The sequence below is a fragment of the Delphinus delphis genome, chromosome 1, assembly GCF_949987515.2.
Source record: "Delphinus delphis chromosome 1, mDelDel1.2, whole genome shotgun sequence".
NCBI lineage: Eukaryota > Metazoa > Chordata > Mammalia > Artiodactyla > Delphinidae > Delphinus > Delphinus delphis.
In genome coordinates this window covers 113,141,543-113,160,479 of record NC_082683.1, presented here as the reverse complement: position 1 = coordinate 113,160,479, position 18,937 = coordinate 113,141,543, and the positions used below count along the sequence as shown (strand labels likewise).

Genomic DNA, 18,937 nt, shown 5'->3' with positions numbered 1-18,937 from the left:
GTCTTGAGCTCAGGCTAGTAAAAGGGGGAAAAGCACCCAAGGGAAAGCAGCGAGAAGGCGGCCGGGGTGGTGACGGCGGCGGAGGCGGTGCCGTGTGACTCGCAGGGTCCGGGCCGGGGTCGCCGGCGAGCCAGGCCGGGAAAAGCCAGGGATCCGGCTAAGCTCGGGATCGGCTAGGCCGCACCGAGGGGCAGGGCCAGCGACTGTGGGGCCGCGGAGGGGACCCGCCGAGAACCGGCGGCGAGGGGTCGCGTCGGGGTAGAGCGCACACGGAGACCTAGAGAGGTGCCGGGGGGCGGGAGCCGCGGCCTCAACACTCAGGGAAGGGAAGGGCGGTCGGCTTCCCGCCCCCGCCCCTAGCCGCGGCGTGAGGGGAAAGGCCGGCGGGCAGCGCTGGGAGGAGGAGCCTGCGGCCCCGCCCCCGCCGGAGCGAGGGAAGGAGAAAGGCTCGCGGGGAAGGAGGAGGGAGGGCAGCGCGGGGAGGGGGCGGCCGGCCGGGCCTGCGCCCGAGCGAGCGGCGAGCCGGGGGGGAAGGGGCCCGGAAGGAGGCGAGCGCGGCCGCGACGCCGGGAGCCGGACGCCTGCCCGTGCCGGCCTGCCGCCGCCGCCGCCGCCTTCCCTGCCTGCGCCCGAGCCCGGAGTCCCGCGGCCGTCGAGACCGGAGCGCGGCGGTCGGGCGTGGGGCGAGCGGGCGAGCGGGGCCGGGAGCCGGAGGCCGCCCGCGGTCCTGCGCCAGGCGCGGTGGGCTTCTGCCTGCGAGATTAGGCGAGGGGCGGAAAGGGAGGAAAAAGAGAGGCCGAGCGAGAGAAGCCAGGCGATCGGATTGTCCGGGAGGCTGGTGTGGAGGAATATCCCACCTCGAACTCAAATCCACAATAATAATCTAAACTATTAATAATAAGGGAGCAGTTTTTCTGGCCAGGCGAGAGGGAGAACAGGGGGAACGGGAAGAAGCGAAATCTCCGTTTCATGGAGGCTGAGGCAAGAGAAAATTTCGGATCCTGGATGTGGAGGAGCAAAACAGAACTAACTCAGGAAATTGTCTTTCAGAAAAAGGCCGAACCTAGGCTGGGAGTCAGGCTGGGGTAGGTGGAGAAACCTGCAAGTTTAAAGGAAAAAGAAAAGGAGAGAATATTTTCAGAGATTTTTCTCTGGTTTGTGGTATTGCTACCATTTTAAAGGTAAAAAGCATTGCATTTCAGGTGTTCTTTGATTTTTTTTTTTTTTGGTGCGATTGGCTCATTTAAGAATTTCAAAACCTTTCATATAAAAGCTTTTTTTTTAAGGAAATTCATAATTTTGGTTCCCAGGGTTGCACTGGACTTGGAAGGAGTGCTGTTGTGTACATACTAGTGTATGGTTTTATTTATTTTTTTACTGTGCAAATCAGCTGGAAGATTTTTTCCAGGTGTCAATTTGGATTTTTTTTTTTTTTTTTTTTTTGGTCCCTCAGTATATTTGTTGTCGTTTTAAGCATTGGAGACCAGAGCATTATTTTTTCCCCCTTTGGAGCTTGAGGCTGTCTTGCCAATAGAAGGACAGCTAGGAAAACTAGATTAAAAGGATGGTTTTTATCTATATTTTGCAGTTAAGATTGATATTTTGAAGGCACATTCTTTCTGTGATTTTTTTTTTTTTTTTTTAAGCCCAGAGCGCTAACCTTGAAGAGATTTGTGGTTGGGTTTTTGGTTTCTAAGAAGGTCATAGTTTTTTCTCTTCTTCTTTCGGGTTTTTTCTGGTTTTTTTTTTTAAGGGGGGGAGGGGAAAAGGGGGCTAAGAAAGGAGACCATGTTAACTGGTAGAAGTAGAATGGAGCTTCAGTTACCAGGGTCCTGAGCGGAAGAAAAAGGATTCTGTCTTCAAGTTGGGAGGCCATCCTCTCACCTTTCTTAAAAATTGCAAGCGATTCAGTCCTGATCAAGACATCAAAACTACAGGATTCTGGAACTGTGGAGACACTGAGAAACCATGAGTGTAAGGTTACCCCAGAGTATAGACAGGTAAGTTTGCTAATAATGTGGTTTTTCAACACTTACTTAAGGAAGGACTGGGAGGGAAAGTGTTGCATTTTGATAAAGGGTTTCAAAAGAAGGGTCTCTGTTGGGCTGTGGGAATTGGTGGGGTCTCTGGGGGCTCTCCGGGCATGTGTGTTTATGTTCCCTCTGTGTGTGTCCATGTTCAAAACATATCTCCTGATTCAGTGTTTTTTAAGTATAAACAGTAGGCAGTGACGCCAGAAGTGGGGAAAGAGGGGGAAATGCTTTCCAGCCGCCTTTGACTTTTGCCAGGCCAGAGGCTGAATTTGAGTCCCTAACTTGCCAGCCTAAGGGTGGGAGGCGGGCACAGGCCTGGTCACGTGAGACCCCAAGGGTGATTGGGACCGGCTTTAGGTGTCGGAGCTGCTGGGGGAAGGGCCCTGGCAGGGGCGTGGGCCTCCACCGGCTGGTTGTTGTGGAATGGTGGGGCTTGGTGATGGGGTGGATCCCATTTCTAGAATGAGGAGGATGTTCTTGGCCTGAATGATGGGACAGAAACAGCCTTTGCACCCATACAGGTCTGGATTTTTACCGGTGGTTGATAATGGCCCCCAAAATGCATAGGTCAGCACTAGAATTTCTTCCTCTCCAAGCTTGGGGTTTAATTGAAATCTGCCAAACAGCTGATGCCCTAGGTTAAATCTTCCAAGCCGTTTTTAATAAGCTTGACTCTGCAAAATAGGCCTTCCCTCTGCCTAGAGCCCGAAGGAGTTGCTTTAGGCTCTTAGGCCTGATGGGCAGAGGCACTGGCCCTTAGAGTCGGAGCACAGGATGCCCTCCCCCACCCACCTCCCCCAAGAGTCTGCCCAGTCGCCCCATCACCGGTAACACTACAGTTTACAACTTTGTAAGGTGTCTGCCTTTTCCCTTCCTCTCCTGCTCAACCTTTTCTCCTTGAGAGTCTTTAGGGTAGTTTTGTGGGTGCTGGATGGATGGTTGGTTGGAGGACTGAACAAGCAAATGGAAGGACTGGGCCTGGAAAAAAAGAAATATATTGGAGAGATAGGGAAGAATATTTGCAAGGGAACAATTGTTTTCTCCCTGTCCAGTTAACCTCTGATAATCCATGCTGATAATAATTTCTTTTGGGCTGTGGAATGTGGCCTAAAATGATACAATCTCTCTCTCCCAAACACTAATCTCTGTATTGCCTCAGAGTCCCGTTTAGATTAGTTCAGCAGTCCCCAGATGGGGACCTGACTTGGCAGTGGAGAGAAGGCAGATAGCCACAAAGGACAGATAGTATATGTGGCTGCTTGAACCTCCATCCCTTCCCCTTTTTGTTGGCTTCTCTCTAGTTTGACTCTTGTAAAGGGAGAACTGAAGCATGTGTCAAGGCAAGAAGTTGAAATGGTTACATGGCTGCCCTTCTCTTCATCCTCTTGGAATTCGGGAATTAGCGCACTTGCCTTTTTGAGATTTGGGGGTGAACTGTTTCTCTGAATTCAGAGATGTAAGCAGATGGAAACCCAGGTGTTGGGGGTACAAGAAAAAGGCAATGAAGTTTCCTGGGCTATAGTGTAAGATGCTCCTCTGGGAGTTTGCATACCCTCACAGTCTCTCAGGATTTGTATAGCATGGTTTTTCTGAGTGCTTTCATAGGAATGTATCTCATTTGAGCCTCCCGATATTTCCGTGAGGCAGACAAATCAGAGGTTATTCTTCTCATTTTACAGAAGGGGTGATTGAGGCTCACAGGGGATACCTGGCTAGCCCAGTGCCACCTTCCCTGACTATTGGCAGAATCTGGACTCAGTCGCAGGTCTTCTGATTCTGAACCCGAGGCTCTTTCTCTTGCCCCACCCTGTCTAAGTAGGTTTGCATACTGGTCCTGTGGAATAGGGGCGGGGGCCCCGTTTTATTCTTTCTGGCAGTAGGGTAAGATGCTTTTCAGAACCCCCTTGCACTTGGGATAATGGAGCTTCGCAGGGTGAGAGTGTTCCTCACCTCTACCACTACCCCAATTCTCTTCCCCATTAAAGGATCAGTTCTGGGACTTGGGTCCCCTTCACGGTATCTCCAGTTGTATTGGATCGTACCCCTTTAGCAGTAGGTTCATTCTATGGGCTATTTTGACATCTCAGATTCAAGACCCTGTGGATTTTAAATAATTTACAGTTTTACACAATTTTACACCATACTGGAGAGATTGAGTGGAGGGATTTCAGATTATAGAGTCAGGGATTCTCTTTTAGTTTATCAATTTGCTGTTTAGAGAGCGTAGTGTAAGGTGCTGTGCTCAGTGTTTCAAAAAATTTAAGTATGCAGTTCTTGCTTACAAAGATCGTGCAATCTACTTGAGGAACTAGGAAAGGTTTAAGACTCCTGAAGACCACATAAAAGCAACACTGGACTATAAGCTCTGTAAAGGTAGGAACTGTGTTTTGTTTGCTCAGTTATAGCCTGCACGCCTGGCTTAGTGCCTTGCATGGGGTGAGTGCTCACTAAATATTTGACAAACGAATATTGGATTGAGTGAACATGTCAGCCTGTATAAATTCATCCGTTTCAGATTTTTCAACATTCATGTGTTAATTTCAAGTGTAGTCAAAGTAAGGTCAATTAGAGAAGGCTTCCTAGGTGATGCGTGTTTTCTAGGACATAAGCATGGAGGACCATGTCTATGGAGAGAGATTGTGGCTCGAAGAATAGAAGGCTGTGGAATATTTATCCAGCAGAGTCTTTAATCCTCTCTTGGGAAGTGACTTCTGGGTCCAAAGAAACATGAAGTATTTGCAGCTCATCTTGATCTTACAGTGTTAATCAGTTGTTAGCGAAAGATGGGCTAAATTGTAGCTGTTCATGTCCTTTTCAGTTTTTGTCCATGGACAATTTATTGCCTGTTAATGTGTGTTTGATAGTGCAAGCAGAGGTAATAATACTGACGTATTTTTATAGGAATGGTAATGAGTTTTGCTAAGCCATCTATATCCATTTGCCTAGTTCTCCATGGCAAATGTTTTTGAGATGGCCAGATGGGTTAGGAGTTTGCATCCATAAAACAGCTTTTCTCTGTTCAGAGGTAGTTAGCTTATGTGAGGACCAAAGCAAATGGAGAAGTACTAGATTTAAGCTGAGAGTTCTTGGTTTGAGCCCTGGCATTCCCCTTAACTGTGTGATCTTGGGCAAATCACATGCCTCCTTTGGTTTCCTCATATGTAAGGCAGTAGCTCATTTATATGAAATGCTTTCCGGTTCACAAACATTTTCACATAGCTTGTCATTTGAGGATTGTAACACTTATTGTGTCTTTCTCACGGTGCTATTGAAAGGAGCAAATCAAATTAGATAGGGACTTCCCTGGTGGTCCAGTGGTTAAGAATCTGCTTTCTAATGCAGGGGACACAGGTTTGATCCTTGGTGGGGGAACTAAGATCCCACATGCCGAGGGGCAAGTAAGCCTGTGTGCCACGGCTACTGAGCCCACATGCTCTGAAGCCAGCGTGCCACAGCTAGAGAGCCCGAGCATCACAACTACTGAGGCTGTGCGCACTGGAGCTCATGTGCCACAACTAGAGAGAAAAGCCCGCATGCCACAACAAAAGATCCCGAGTGCCGCAACTAAGACCTGATGCAGCCAAATAAATAAATAAAATATATTTTTAAAAAAACAACATTAAAAACAAATCAAATTAGATGATATATTTCAAATTGCTTTCTAAACCAAACTCTATTAACTTTTAGATGGTAAACTCATGGATTTGATTTAACATCATGCACTACTTTCTGAACTGGCCCAAAACAAATTAAGAGTGACTGAAAGATCTTTCCATTGTTTTGAAGAATTTAACCAGAGCGAACAGGCATTTTTGTTGCAGAAGTGCATGAAGTTAGAAAGAAGGCATACTTTTCTAGTGGTCAGGGTTGGGTGATGATACTAGAATATGAGAAGGGGAAGGTTATTGAATCTCCTTCCCAGGAATTTTGATGAATGGGAGAGGCTTGAGCTACCTTGGCTTCCTTAGATGGGGATAGAAAGGATTTGTTTTATGATCTCTGGCTGTTCCTTGTTTTAGAAGCATATGACTTGCCTAATTCAGAATAAACCCAGAGCCAGCAACTGTTCCTTATCAGGGATCTGAGATTGAATGTAACTTTTCCCTAGCCTGTAGCCTTTTTTTTTTTTTTTTAAGAAGAGGCAAAATCTTTCATGAAGTGTATGGAGGAGGAGGGAGAAAAAGGCAGAGGAAGGGGGAAAGAGCCTTCAGGCTGAGTGGATGTTTGTAGAGAAGAAAAGCTGGTAGCCTAGGCTGAGGAGACTGGGCTTGTCTGAGAAGGAGGTGGGGGGAGGTTCGTCCCACCTCAGGCTCCCCCTTTGCACTTCAGGTTCTTACTGAGCCCTGGGAACAAGAAACCCCCAGACATTCAGCTGAGTTTCTGCCTAGTTTCGAGGTTCGCCTCCCAGAACAGTGACAGGGATCCAGAACTACAAAGAGTAAGTCCCCTGAAATGCTGAGTCTTCTCCAGAATGTACCCTTGTGCTCTCCAGGCGTGAGATGAGAGATGGCAGTGGATTTGCAGATGAAACATTCGGTGATTAATCACCATTATGAGCAGGAAAAGGCTGAGCTTACCTTCACATACTCAAAAACATTTCTGAAAGAGCACCCTTTGATGAACAAATTGATTTAGCTTTTTTTTTTTTTAAGTAGTCAGAGTCCCTTTTGTTCTGTTTAGGAGGGTAGACAAAAAATGTGACAAGTTAAATGACAATGAGTTCATCAGAAATAAAAAAGATTCTGTGAAGGTCACATGGCTAATTCCCAAATTGGTATAAAGACAAAAGAGTTCTGGAAGCTCGCAACCTTCGTGGAATAGAGTTTGGAAACTTTTGGATAGTGTCTTTTGGATAGCAGTGATACTGCTTTAAAGATCTGGGAATCTGATGTATGTGAAAGGGCTGAATGCTGAAGTTCCATAAAACGTAAGAGGAATGGTTTTAATCTATACTGACTGAATTTGCTTCACATCTTCATAGTGGCACTGCCTTTAAAAATCCATTTTATTGGTTTATTATTTTTAAAACTTAATTTCAAGATTTGTCATGTGGTTTGGAAACCCTTTTCCCCATGGACTGTGCATTCTTCTTTCCTCAATCACCGTATTGGGAAAAGACCCAAGCATAGACCTGCTAGTGGCATCCAGGGTCACTCCTTTGCCCCATGGAGGGAAGCAGGACTACAGAAGTTGCAGATTGTGGTCTCAAAAGAAAAAAGTAATCATTACTTTATGAAAAGTTGTGTTAGATCCCCTATGAAAAGAGGTTTGGAGCCCTGATGGAAGACCCCCAGCATCCAAGTAAATAGATGAGTGAATTAGGGTAGCCAACTTCTCAGATTTGATTCCTTCTAGCTGTTATGTTCTTTGAGCCTCTGAAAACATAATGCCTGTGCCCTTTCTTTCAGTAAGCCAGGACTTTTTTTTCAGGAATCCTATCTGCCTTCCTGAAAACCAGTGAAAACGAAAGTTTGAAAAAACCAGGGAACAGAGCTGTCTGATGAAATGGGAGGGGAAAGTGGAAGAAGCACAGTGATGTGGAAGTGTGGGGAGAGGCGGGGAAACCTGTGGCCCCCAATAAAATTGGAGTAGGATTTGGAAGACATTTTCAAGACCTGGAAGAACACCCAGATTTATGGTCCTAAAACAATTGGACAGATTTGAGGGGAAAATCACAGAAGTCTTAAGTCTTAGGGGATCCTCCTCTTCCCTTTCCTCTTGACTCCAAATAGGGCATCTCCTGAGCTGGTCCAGAAGGTTGAGGGGCTCCCATTTTCAGTGATCTCTTGTGGTTCCATGAGTTGAACAGTTGTAAATTCTTTTGAATCCCAATTTTTCCTTTGCTACAATTTTTTTTTTTTTTTTTGGCTCCACTGTGTGGCTTGCGGGATCTTAGTTCCCCGACCACGACCAGGGATTGAATCCAGCCCAGTGAAAGCGCCGAGTCCTAACCACTGGACCACCAGCGAATTTCCTCCTTTGCTACAATTTAAGTCCATCTTCCTGTCTTTTACTTCTGATTTCAACATAGGCCCTAAAGTCACTGGTATCCCTCTGTCGTCCTCATTGACTTCTTCAGGATTCTCCTCATTCTAAAGAATAGCAAACTAAGACGTGAATGTGTGAGAAGGGAGCTTTGAAAAGTTAGGGTGAAGTGATTTCAGAGGCCTAATTTCCAGCACTTTGTCCTCCAGTGTTTAAAGCTACCATAAAATGGTGCAATGGGATCTATAGTCACCAGTCGTGGACTGGCATCAAATCACAGAGGGAACGGGACCAGTCTCACAACCTTCCAGATGATGACCTATGATCTGTGGCACTTGCAGTCAGTCGGTTGGACGGCAGATATTTATCAAATAGCTCCATGCACAGCTCAATTCTTAGTGTTCTGACAGATAATTTGCAAGAATGTGGAGCTTACATTCTTGTTGGGAAATGTAATTAATGAAGCAACACAAAACAATAAAAAGGTAGTACATCATTACTGAATCTTGATGTAGACCCAAAAGGTACATTTAGAGACAAGTAGGAAGTTGGCGCTAGTGAGAAAAGCCAGGGGAGGGGTGGTTAGAAATTATTTAGGTTGAAGAAAGGGAGGAAGCTGTTTCAGACCAGGGGAACAACATAAGCAAAGGTTCTGGGGCAGAACCAAGCATTGGGTGGTCTCAGGATGGTAAGAGTATTGGTCTTTGTAGAGCAGAGAAATTAGGCTGTCAAGGTGAGTATGGTGGGAGCGTGGGGGGGATAAAGGTATTCAGACTGGATGTGGTAGGAGAAAGGGAACCAGCAAGGTCTGTGTAATATATGGTGATAAAAGGAATGTTTAAGGAAAGAATTCTAATATTATTATGTAGGTGGGAAGAGAACAAAAGATAATGTGAGAACAAAGAAGGGTAGGATTTGAAAGACATTTTGGAAGGAAAACCAACAGGATATGTATGTTAAGGCTGAATCAGATTTGGTTCCCAAGTTTTGGAGACTGGCTATTGCTTGAGAGATTAAGACCATCATTAAAAGTCATTCTGCCTCCCATTGGTACCCAGCAATTCACTGAACATAGCATATCGAATGATACTTATCTTGCTGAGGGCCTTAGGTTAGACTGTTTCTACCAAATAGATTTAGAGGTCTTCAGTGCAGTCTTCTAAAGAGAGGGAGAGAGGCAGTGAGTTCCGAGAGCTCCCTTAGGAAATGGGGTCATGATTTGAGGAGATTAGCATATATTTGATATCCTGATTAATTAATCATACCCCACTCCCCCACTGCAGACCAAACTCCAGGGCTCAAGGGATATCTCTGCAGAAACCATCCTAGTAGCATGATTATAGAGAGTATAGGACTTGAAGTGAGAAGAGCTTTGTGTGAGTCCCAGCTTTTCCGCTAACTAGCTGTGTGATCAGGACGATTTGTGTAAAAGCATTTTGTGAATTCTGTAGTGCCAAACATTTGGTGAGTGTTGTTGAGGCATTTGGTTTGGCAAGGACCCCAGATTGGCCTGAACTCTCCTCAGCTGCCGCGAGAAGACCTGTGCTTGGGTGCTGAGACCTGTGCTGATTCTAAACTGAGGACTGACAGGCATGGCTCTGGGAACACATTGAGCAAACACAGGACGGTACTAGTTAAAAATAAGGTGCGGAAGATCTCGTCCTAAGTCGATCCTTTTTCACTGGAAACCTTCTTTGCACAGTGTCTTTCCTTTCCAGCTCGAACTCCCCAGCTTGGGATCCATGCCTTCTTGCTTCAGTTCAGCCCACATCTCACTAATTGTAGGTCTTATTACTGTCCCCTACCATCCCGCTTCAGGTAGGCTAGCCTGTTTCCCAGGCCCACATCACTCTTTCCACATATTTATATGAGTGTTCTCTTTCTCTCCCCAACTCCGGCTAGTCTTAATTCCTTCAGGGTGACCTTTTCTGGTTAATATCATCAAACTCTATAGTATTTTTATATTATTCAACATTCCTTTTGCACATACATATAGCAATTGGACTCATTATCTTTCGTATGTTGGTATAAAATACTTTATATAAAAGATCTAGCAGAATCCCTAGCACGTGGTCGACTATTATAAATAAATGTTGGTGCTCTTCCAGTCTTTGCATGTTTTATGTTGGTTATTGTGTCTTATCCTGTTTCTCAGGGTTCAAAAGCGATGTCTCTTCATTTTTCTAGATTGTCTTCTCGTGCTCAGTAGAGTTCTCTCTATACGAGGTATACTCCTCCCTCAGTTACCTGACTTGAACTGTAGTTCATTCTTGACATTTCCAATTTCCTCCATGCCTACCCAAGGGATTTCAAGAAAGCAACTCTAAACATTGCTGCTAGGAAGGGAGACCAAGAATTCCCCTTGTTCTTACTGGGTGCTAGGTCTTGGGCACTTGGTATTTCTTCTTGGGACAGAGCAGCCTTGTTGCGGTTGCTTGCCTTCAGCTTCTCCCAGCTCTCGGGGGGATTTCCCCATTGGCGGCCTGGTTTCCGGGCTGCTGTTCCCTGCAGGGGTCTGACGGGGCACAGGGCCCGCCCTGCCATTGTCCTGCCTGCCCCAGGCTGGCCCCATTCATTTCCCAGAGCACAGCCCTCAGAAGCTTCCTTCCAAGAGACTGCTGCTGCAGAGAAAGGCCACTGTTGTTCTGGGGGGAGGTGGCTGGAGAGAGTGTAGTAAATAGCTTTGTGAATGGGACCTTGTATGAGACTAGAACCGCAGACCCTTTTCTCCGAGCCCTAGGGATGGGGGCAGAAAACCACTTGGGCTTCAGTGGGTTCACAGGAATAGGGTCTGAGGTTTAGGAATACTCATGCTATCCCTCAAATAAGGGGATTGGTCCATTTAACAAGTCTTCACTGGCTGGTGCCCCTCAAGCCACTAGGATTCAACGTGAATAAGTTGCTTACCCTGCTCTCTGGGAGCCTGTGGTGTTTTTTTTGTTTTTTGTTTTTGTTGTTGTTGTTTTTATTTAGCAGTACGTGGGCCTCTCACTGTTGTGGCCTCTCCCATTGCGGAGCACAGGCTCCGGACACGCAGACCCAGCGGCCATGGCTCATGGGCCCAGCCGCTCCGCGGCATGTGGGATCTTCCCAGACCGGGGCACGAACCCGTGTCCCCTGCATCAGCAGGCGGACTCTCAACCACTGCGCCACCAGGGAAGCCCGAGCCTGTGGTTTTGTGTGGGGAGCCGGCGGGCAAGCAGGAGTTGTATGATACCACCCTGAACTCTTCTGTGATATCAGTTGAAGCAAATGGGAGGGACGATAAAGAAACTTTCCTGGAGGAAGTGACCTTTAATTGAGGCCAGAAAATGAGAGCCAGGCTTGAGCGAAGGAAAGTCCAGGCAGAGGGAACAGCATGTACTGAAGACAGAAGAAAAGGAAGGACATGGTGTCGCGGGAGCTGAAAGTAGCTATGGTCTATAGTGAGACCTTGGAACAATTAATTAAATGAAACAGGAGCGTACAGGAGCTAGAGCCTGGGAATCATGTAATCCTCCCTATTAGGAGTTTTGGACTTTATCCTGAGAGCAGTGAAGCACCATTGCAATACAAGTAGGGAGTGACATGGTAAGATAGGCTTTTAGAAAAACAAGATCACCCGACTGCAGTGTGGACATTTAAATTGAAAGAACAAAAGAATAGAGAGGGAGGACAAATTAGGAGCCCATTGTGGTAATCTGGGCAGGAGGTGAGGGTGGCCTCTACTAGGGAAGTGACAGTGGAGATGGAGAAAAATGAAGGATTAGAAGACTAAGTAGTTGGTTATGGGACGGGGAGGGTGAGAAGGCGGGGGCAAGGCTGACAGCCTTTTCCTTGGCTTGGGCTGGCGGGTAGTACTATTCAATGAAAAAGGGAACTGAGGAGGAAGAGCGTGATTGAGGTAAGGAGTCCCTTTTGGACATGATGAGTTTGAAGCGCCTGTGGGAGATCCCAGGGAAGCTGTTCGGTAGGTTGGCAGCTGGTTATACAGGCCTGGAGGTCAGGAGGGCGTGCTGGGATGTGGGTCATCAACATCTGGACCGAGTGGTGGAAGTGTGAGGCTGTCCAGGACAGGGTGTAGAGTGAGAAGAGGGCCTTGGACAGAGCCCTGAGGGACACTGCATTCAAAGGTGAGGCAAGGAAAGAGGATCCCACACAAGAGACTGGTGGGGAGTGGCAGGAAAACAGGAGCCAGGGCAGTGTGGAATCTCAGAAATGAAGGGAGGGAGTGGCCAGCAGTGTCAAGTGCTCCCAAGAGGCAAAGGATGGAAAGGATAGAGAAGTGTCTGGATTTAGTAACTAGGAAGATTTTCACGGCCTTGGGGGGACGTGGGGAGGAGCCAGTTTGCAGTGAGTTTAAGAGGGAAGAGGCAGTGAGGAAAGGGTGATAGTCTGGTCAATTCTTTTATGAAGTTTGGTCAGAAAGAAGAGAAAAAAATGGAGCCCCTTAGTCCCCATCAATAGGCCTTTGAGTTCATTTTTTTCCAGGTAGAACTAGGTTGTCTTAAGTCAGAGGTTAGCACACATCAGAGTCTGCTGTGGGACAGGCAGGAGGGGAGATGTGTGACAGGATTGAAGGAAAGATTAGACCCAAGAGAAGAAGTCAGCTTTTAAAGTAGGGGCGGACACAATTGACAGGGAGAGAAAGATGGAAGGTTTATAAGGCCGAGATAACAGTGCCATAATGACGCCGCTTCTTTGTATTTCTGCCGTATGATATGTAATTTGCAAAGTGTTTTTGGTCTGTTATCTTATTGAGGTAGTCCAGGCAAGTATTTGCATTCCCATATTAGAGGTGGGGAAACAAGCTCAGGGAGGCTTTAATGATTTGCCTAAGTCTGTAAACTAGTAAACAATGGGATTGGGATTAAACAAAAAAAAAATCTGTGTTTTCGGAGCCCTAGCCTAGTGCTCTTTCTTTTTTTTTTTTTTTTTTTTTTTTTTTTTTTTTTTTAAAGGTATAATCATTTATTTGGCTTTTTTTTTTTTTAACATCTTTATTGGGGTATAATTACTTTACAATGGTGTGTTAGTTTCTGCTTTATAACAAAGTGAATCAGTTATACATATACATATGTTCCCATATCTCTTCCCTCTTGCGTCTCCCTCCCTCCCACCCTCCCTATCCCACCCCCTAGTGCTCTTTCCATTTTCCTGTCCCCCTGGCCAGGTTCACTGGTAAAAATGTGTAAATCTTTGAGGGAGCCAGACATCAGGTTTGCTTGACACAGGTGAAGGGTGTCCTCCAGGAAAAGAGATTGGTAAATCGGGAATCAAGTCTCTTGAGTATTTAATCTCTTCCCGATAAGCTTTCCTTGCCCATGGCCTCCCCATAGGACCTGAGGTTTGCATTCACTGTCCAAGAGGAAGGAAACTTCCCTCCCTCTCTGCCTCCTGGTTGGTTAATGATGGGGAAAGAGTGGCACTCTGGGGCCGGGTAAGTTCAGTGACTTTGGGAAGAATAAAATCTCAGAAGTGACTGAGCATTCTTCCCCTAAGCAGTGTGGCACCTTTAAACTACTCAGGGGCCTTATCTGTGTGTACGCTGCGGTGCCTGGACTGTGTAGTGAATGGATGCTCAGTGAAGTTTTACTAAATGAATGAATACAATATTTATTTGGCCACAGTGCACAGCATGCAGGACCTTAGTTCCCTGACCAGGATGGAACCCACACCCCCTGCAGTGGAAGCACGGAGTCGTAACCACTGGACCACCAGGGAGGTCCCTGAATACAAGGTTTTAATTAACAGCTTTATGATATATAATTCACATACCATAAAATTCATAACTTTAGATGTACAATTCAGGGGGTTTTAGTATATTCAGAGTTGTGCAAACATCCCTATTATCTAATTCCGGAAAATTTTCATCACCCCAAACTAAACCTCCTATCGGTTAGCAGCCACTCTCCACACCACGCAACTAGCCCCAGGCAACCATGAATGTACTTTCTGTCTCTATAGATTTGTCTGTTCTGGACATTTCCTATACATGGAATCGTATAATATGTGGCCTTTTGTGCCTGGCTTCTTTCACTCAGCATGATATTTTTCCAAGTTCATCCATGTTGTAGCACATATCAGTACTTTGTTCCTTTTTATGGCCAAATAATATTCCATTGTATGGATATACTACCTTCTGTTTATGCATTCATCAGTTGACGGGCATTTGGGTTGTTTCCACTGCTCGGCTATGATGCATAATGCTGCTATGAACATTTGTGTACAAGTTTTTGTGTGGATGTATCTCTTCATTTCTCTTGGGTATATACCTAGGGTGGGAGTTGCGGGATCATATGCTGTGTCTGTGTTTAGCATTTTAAGGAACTACCAAACTGTCTTCCAAAGTGGCTGCACCATTTTACATTCCCACCAACAAACTGTGAGAATCCAGTTTTCCCACATCTTCACCAATACTTGTTTTTTTGTCTGTCTTTTTGATTATAGCCATCCTAGTGGGTATGAAGTGGTACCTCATTGTGATTTTGATTTGCATTTTCTTAATGACGTTGAGCATCTTTTCATGTGCTTATTGGCGATTTGCATGTCTTCTTTAGAGAAATGTCTATTCAAATCCTTTGTCCATTTTTTGTTTGTCTTTTTTTAATATTTATTTATTTATTTGGCTGCGTAGGTCTTAGTTGTGGCACGCAGGATCTTCGTTGCTGCATGCAGGATCTTTCACTGCAGCCCTCGGGCTTCTCTGGTTGCAGCATGAGGGCTCTAGAGCACACCAGCTTAGTTGCCCCACGGCATGTGGGATCTTAGTTCCCCAACCAGGGATCGAACCCGCGTCCCCTGCATTGGAAGGCGGATTCTTAACCACTGGACCACCAGGAAGTCCCTGTTTACTTGTCTTTTTATTGTTGAGTAATGGATACAGTTTTAAGCTAAGTCACTTAACCTCACTAGGCCTCTCAGTTTCATCAGTCGTAAAATAGGAAAGTTGGATTTGATCTCTGAGATCCATCCAACTCTCATGTTAATCTGTGGAACTTCGGTCACTCCTTTAAGGTTCTACTCACCATGTTGCAGTACAGACTAGTTGTTAGGAATATGACTTTTGTGTCAAATAGACCTGGGTTTCCTGTTACTCCGTCCCTCTCAGCCTCAGTTTTTCCTTTTAGAAAATGAGAAAAAGTGTATTTCTCTCATAGGGTTCTTGCAAAAGTTAAGTGAAAGTAATGCATGTAAGGTGCTTAGCAAAATACCTGACATAGTTAAGAGTTCAGTATATGCTAGCTATTATTATTCTCATTACTACCTCCTATCTTATAGTCTGTAGTTGGATGAGCCAGGTCCCCATCCCTTAGGTGTGACTTAGCTGTCCTGGTCATGGAGGCTTTGCACAGATCAGTATTGTTCAAAATATCCATTGCTGCATAACAAACCACCCCAAACATTGGCTTAACATAATACTAATTATTTTGCTCAAAATTCTGGGGGTTGACTGGGTTGAGCTAAGCAGTTGTTCCCAATTGGGATCTCTCAAACAGGTGCAGTTATATAGGGGCCGACCTGGCCTGGGCTTCAAAGGCTTCTTCACTGTGGCCCCTGTGTTGGGAAGAGTCAACACAGCTGGGAGCTGAAACAGCTGGAGCTCCTCGATTCTCTGTCTCTGTCTCTCTGTCTCTGTCTCTCTGTCTCTGTCTCTCTGTCTCTGTCTCTCTGTCTCTGTCTCTTTCTTTTCCTCTCTCTTGAATTTCTATAGATTCTCTTTCCACATGGTGGGGTGAGGGTAGCCAGACTTCTTACAGGGTGACTGAAGGTTCCCAGAGCAGGCGTCCCGTGATATTTGCAGAGGCTGCATCACCCTTTATGAGCTAGCCTCAGAGATCACATAGTGTCAGTTTTGCCCTACTCTTATTAGTGGAGGGAGTCACAAAGGCCTGGCCAGGATTAGGGAAGGGATATGGACGCCACCCCCTGATGGGGAGTGGCATGAAAAATGGGAAATACTGTCGTGATTACTTTTGGAAAATTCAGTTTGCCACAGTCACTTAATTTCTTTATGGTTAATTTTTGTCCCTCCTGTCCTTCAAATACCACTTCCAAACTTACTTCCTAGTGAGGTCTTACCTGATTAACCGCGTGATTCAGGTTTCTCCTTTTTCCTGTATCTCTCACCACATAAATCCCTGTTGATTTTTATGTCGTATCTGCTTATCTTTTCTGGCATCTGTAATACTCCTGTAGTACTTACAACTGAGCTCTGTCCTCTTTACGTGGTGCCCGCTAGTGCCCTAAATTCTCCAGTTGGGGTGTTTCCAATAACTTTAATCTGCAAGTGTTCAAGTGTTGACTGGTTCTCTCTTGGTTAAAAGTTCTTGCAACTTTTCAGACTTACTAACTGCTAACTCTAATCCATCTGGCCCTGTAGGGAAACCCAAGTCCTACACCCTTTTGTTCTCTCATATGACGCTACACCCAACCGTATAAGTATATAGAAGGGTGGTTAGGGGAAGATCCGGAATAACAACTGGGGTTTGTCCAGCACTTTACTATTTTTTGGAAAGTGCTTTAACAGTCATTCTGATATATACTTATTACAGTTGTTTTTCTCCTTTATATACGAGAACACGGAGGCTCACGGGAGTTGAGACTTGAAATCACAACTGTAGTGAACCTAGGTCCCTGGCTCTAAATCCTGGGCTTCCTCTCCTTGGTTGGGGAGGGTGTCTGGTTTGGGCCCTGTTTAACACTCTTAATCACCCAGAGCTCCGGGGAGCCCCACAGGACTGATCTCAGAAATCGCTTTCCACCTCCTAGTCTTTGCTGAAGGAGGTAAACGCAGACAAAATCTTCTACCATTCTAGCCCTACCTTCTCTGTAACAGCCATACAGTGATCTGGGACTCGGAGCTGTGTGTTCCTCCCATGGTCTCGCCCCTGCCGCTTTTATTCTTTATACCAGAGATTGAGTTCCTTGGGAGCCCTGTGAGCTTGGTTACTTTGGAAAAGGATCCTCCCAGTTGGGGAAAGTGTGTGTGTATGTGTGTGTGTGTGTGTGTGTTTGTGTGTGTTTTCTAGCAGGAGGGTCTGAGAAATAGTGCTTATAGGCGAGGAAGCATGGAATGAGCAAAAGGAAGGTAGCTAGAGAAGATAGAAAAAAGCAATGGGAAGGTAGCTAGAGAAGATAGAAAAAAAAAAATCTCCCAAAGTGGTTAAAGTTCTCTTGTCTTCAGTTGAGGGAGAGTAAAGTCAGATGCAAAACTGATGCTTTCTCTGCATCTGGCCCTGCTGGTGATCTGCCACTGCCTCCAAATTGATGCTTGTGTCATCAGGGGCTGTTGACTGAGAGTCTGCTTCGTTTCATTTCCTGTCTCGGCGATCCAGTGCTTGGGGAGTTTTATTAGGGTACTGTTGGAAGAACTAGGACACAAACCAGACAAAGTAAAAGAACCACTTAATATAATAATCCTTGCAGTACCAACCATTTATACAGTGCTTTTATTCCTCAAAGCACTTTCCATCTATTGTTGTACTCTAACCTCACTCTATACTTGTGAGGAAGAGCCTAGGGCATGAGGGAGGCATCTCTCTTCAGCTGGCTTAGTTTCTGTTTCTTCCTCTCCCTCCTTGGAGGTGGGTTCCCCCAGGACACACTGTTTCGATAGCTCTTTCCAGCTTTTGGAATTGCCTCCCTTCTGATACAACTTAGCTCCTCCGTCTTTCCCCTGAATGGGGTGCCTTCCCTCCCTGGTGTTTATTAACAGGGGAGCCTGCTCATCTGTGGGGCCGTCCTGTCTGTCACCGTCAATCTCATGGAGAGCCTTTTATATGAAAGCTACAAGATTAGAAAATAAATTGGCTGAGGCAGGATTACTGACTCAGAGGGCTAGGAGCCCACAGCTTCAGGAGGGCATGGAGAAGGGGTGGTGAGGAGGGAAGGATGAGATAACAAGCAGGCAGCATGAATCCCTCTGGAATCTGAGGTTCTTCTTCCCTCTGTACCAGATTTATCCTGCATCTCATTCTGGCTGCCATCATCTCCATCAGCATCTACTCCTGCCCTGTATTATGTGCTTACCCCTCTTCTAGATGCCTTGGGGAAGATAATGGAGACTAGTGGTCCCTGACTTTAGGGAACCTAAAGGCTAGTTGGGAAGGCACCTGCAAAAGATCTAAGCACCCTTAAGCAGCAAGGGTGGAATAAAGGCATCACAGCTCACAGCCAGGGAGCTTACTGGCAGCTTGGTAGAGATAAGGAATCTCCTCTGCTTCCTGATTTTACCTTCGAGTCTTATTTGGCAATTAATTGACTTCAACAAGAAATGTGTATTGATCCCAGGTTGGTATGTCAGCATTGTGCTAGAGGTTATGGGGATTTAATATTTACAGGCAGATATTTAACCGGAGATATGTGTTCAAAAAATATGAAATGAATAATAAAGGAATAGTCACTCAAGATGCCAGAGAAGTGACGTATCTGATGCACCTTTTAAAAGATTTTCTCTGATATTACGAATAGACTAGGGGTTCAAGAGAAAAGCAGGAAGGACTATTGAGCTCTTACAGTAATCTAGGCAGGAGATGATGGGCATAATTACTGAGTTAAAAATCACTACTGTTTTTACTGTGGCACAGATACAAACATCTTTTTTTCCCCCTTAACCAACAGACTGTGCTTTTATTTTTAAAATTGAGGTAAAATTCACATAATATAAAATTAACCGTCTAAAATATACAGGTCAGTGGCATTAAGTACACTAACAGCGTTGTACAACCATCACCTCTATCTAGTTCCAAAACATTTCATCTCCCCAAAGGGAAACCCCTTACTCATTAGCCGTCATTCCCCATTCTCCCCTCTCCCTTACCCCTACAAACGTCTTAAACTTAGGAATAGGGTGGGTCTCTATGGGATTTTGTTCCCTTCCCCCATACATCTTAGCTTTAATATATCTTTATTGGTCAGAGGTGAAAAGCGAATTGTTT

At 45.6% G+C, this 18,937-nt stretch overlaps 1 protein-coding gene across 7 annotated transcripts in view; it reads left to right on the top strand.

The window, feature by feature from the left end:
* Window positions 1-516: 516 nt before the first annotated feature.
* ARHGEF11 (Rho guanine nucleotide exchange factor 11) overlaps window positions 517-18,937 on the top strand; it is a 113,896-nt gene continuing 95,475 nt past the window's right edge. For 6 of the 7 annotated variants that reach the window (XM_060032059.1, XM_060032068.1, XM_060032051.1 and 3 more), the window contains exon 1: window positions 519-2,000. In XM_060032059.1, the coding sequence (XP_059888042.1) occupies window positions 1,969-2,000 (32 nt within the window). In that variant the 5' untranslated portion in view covers window positions 519-1,968. Of the gene's footprint in view, window positions 2,001-18,937 lie in introns of all 7 variants that reach the window. The other variant, XM_060032101.1, reaches the window with a different exon arrangement.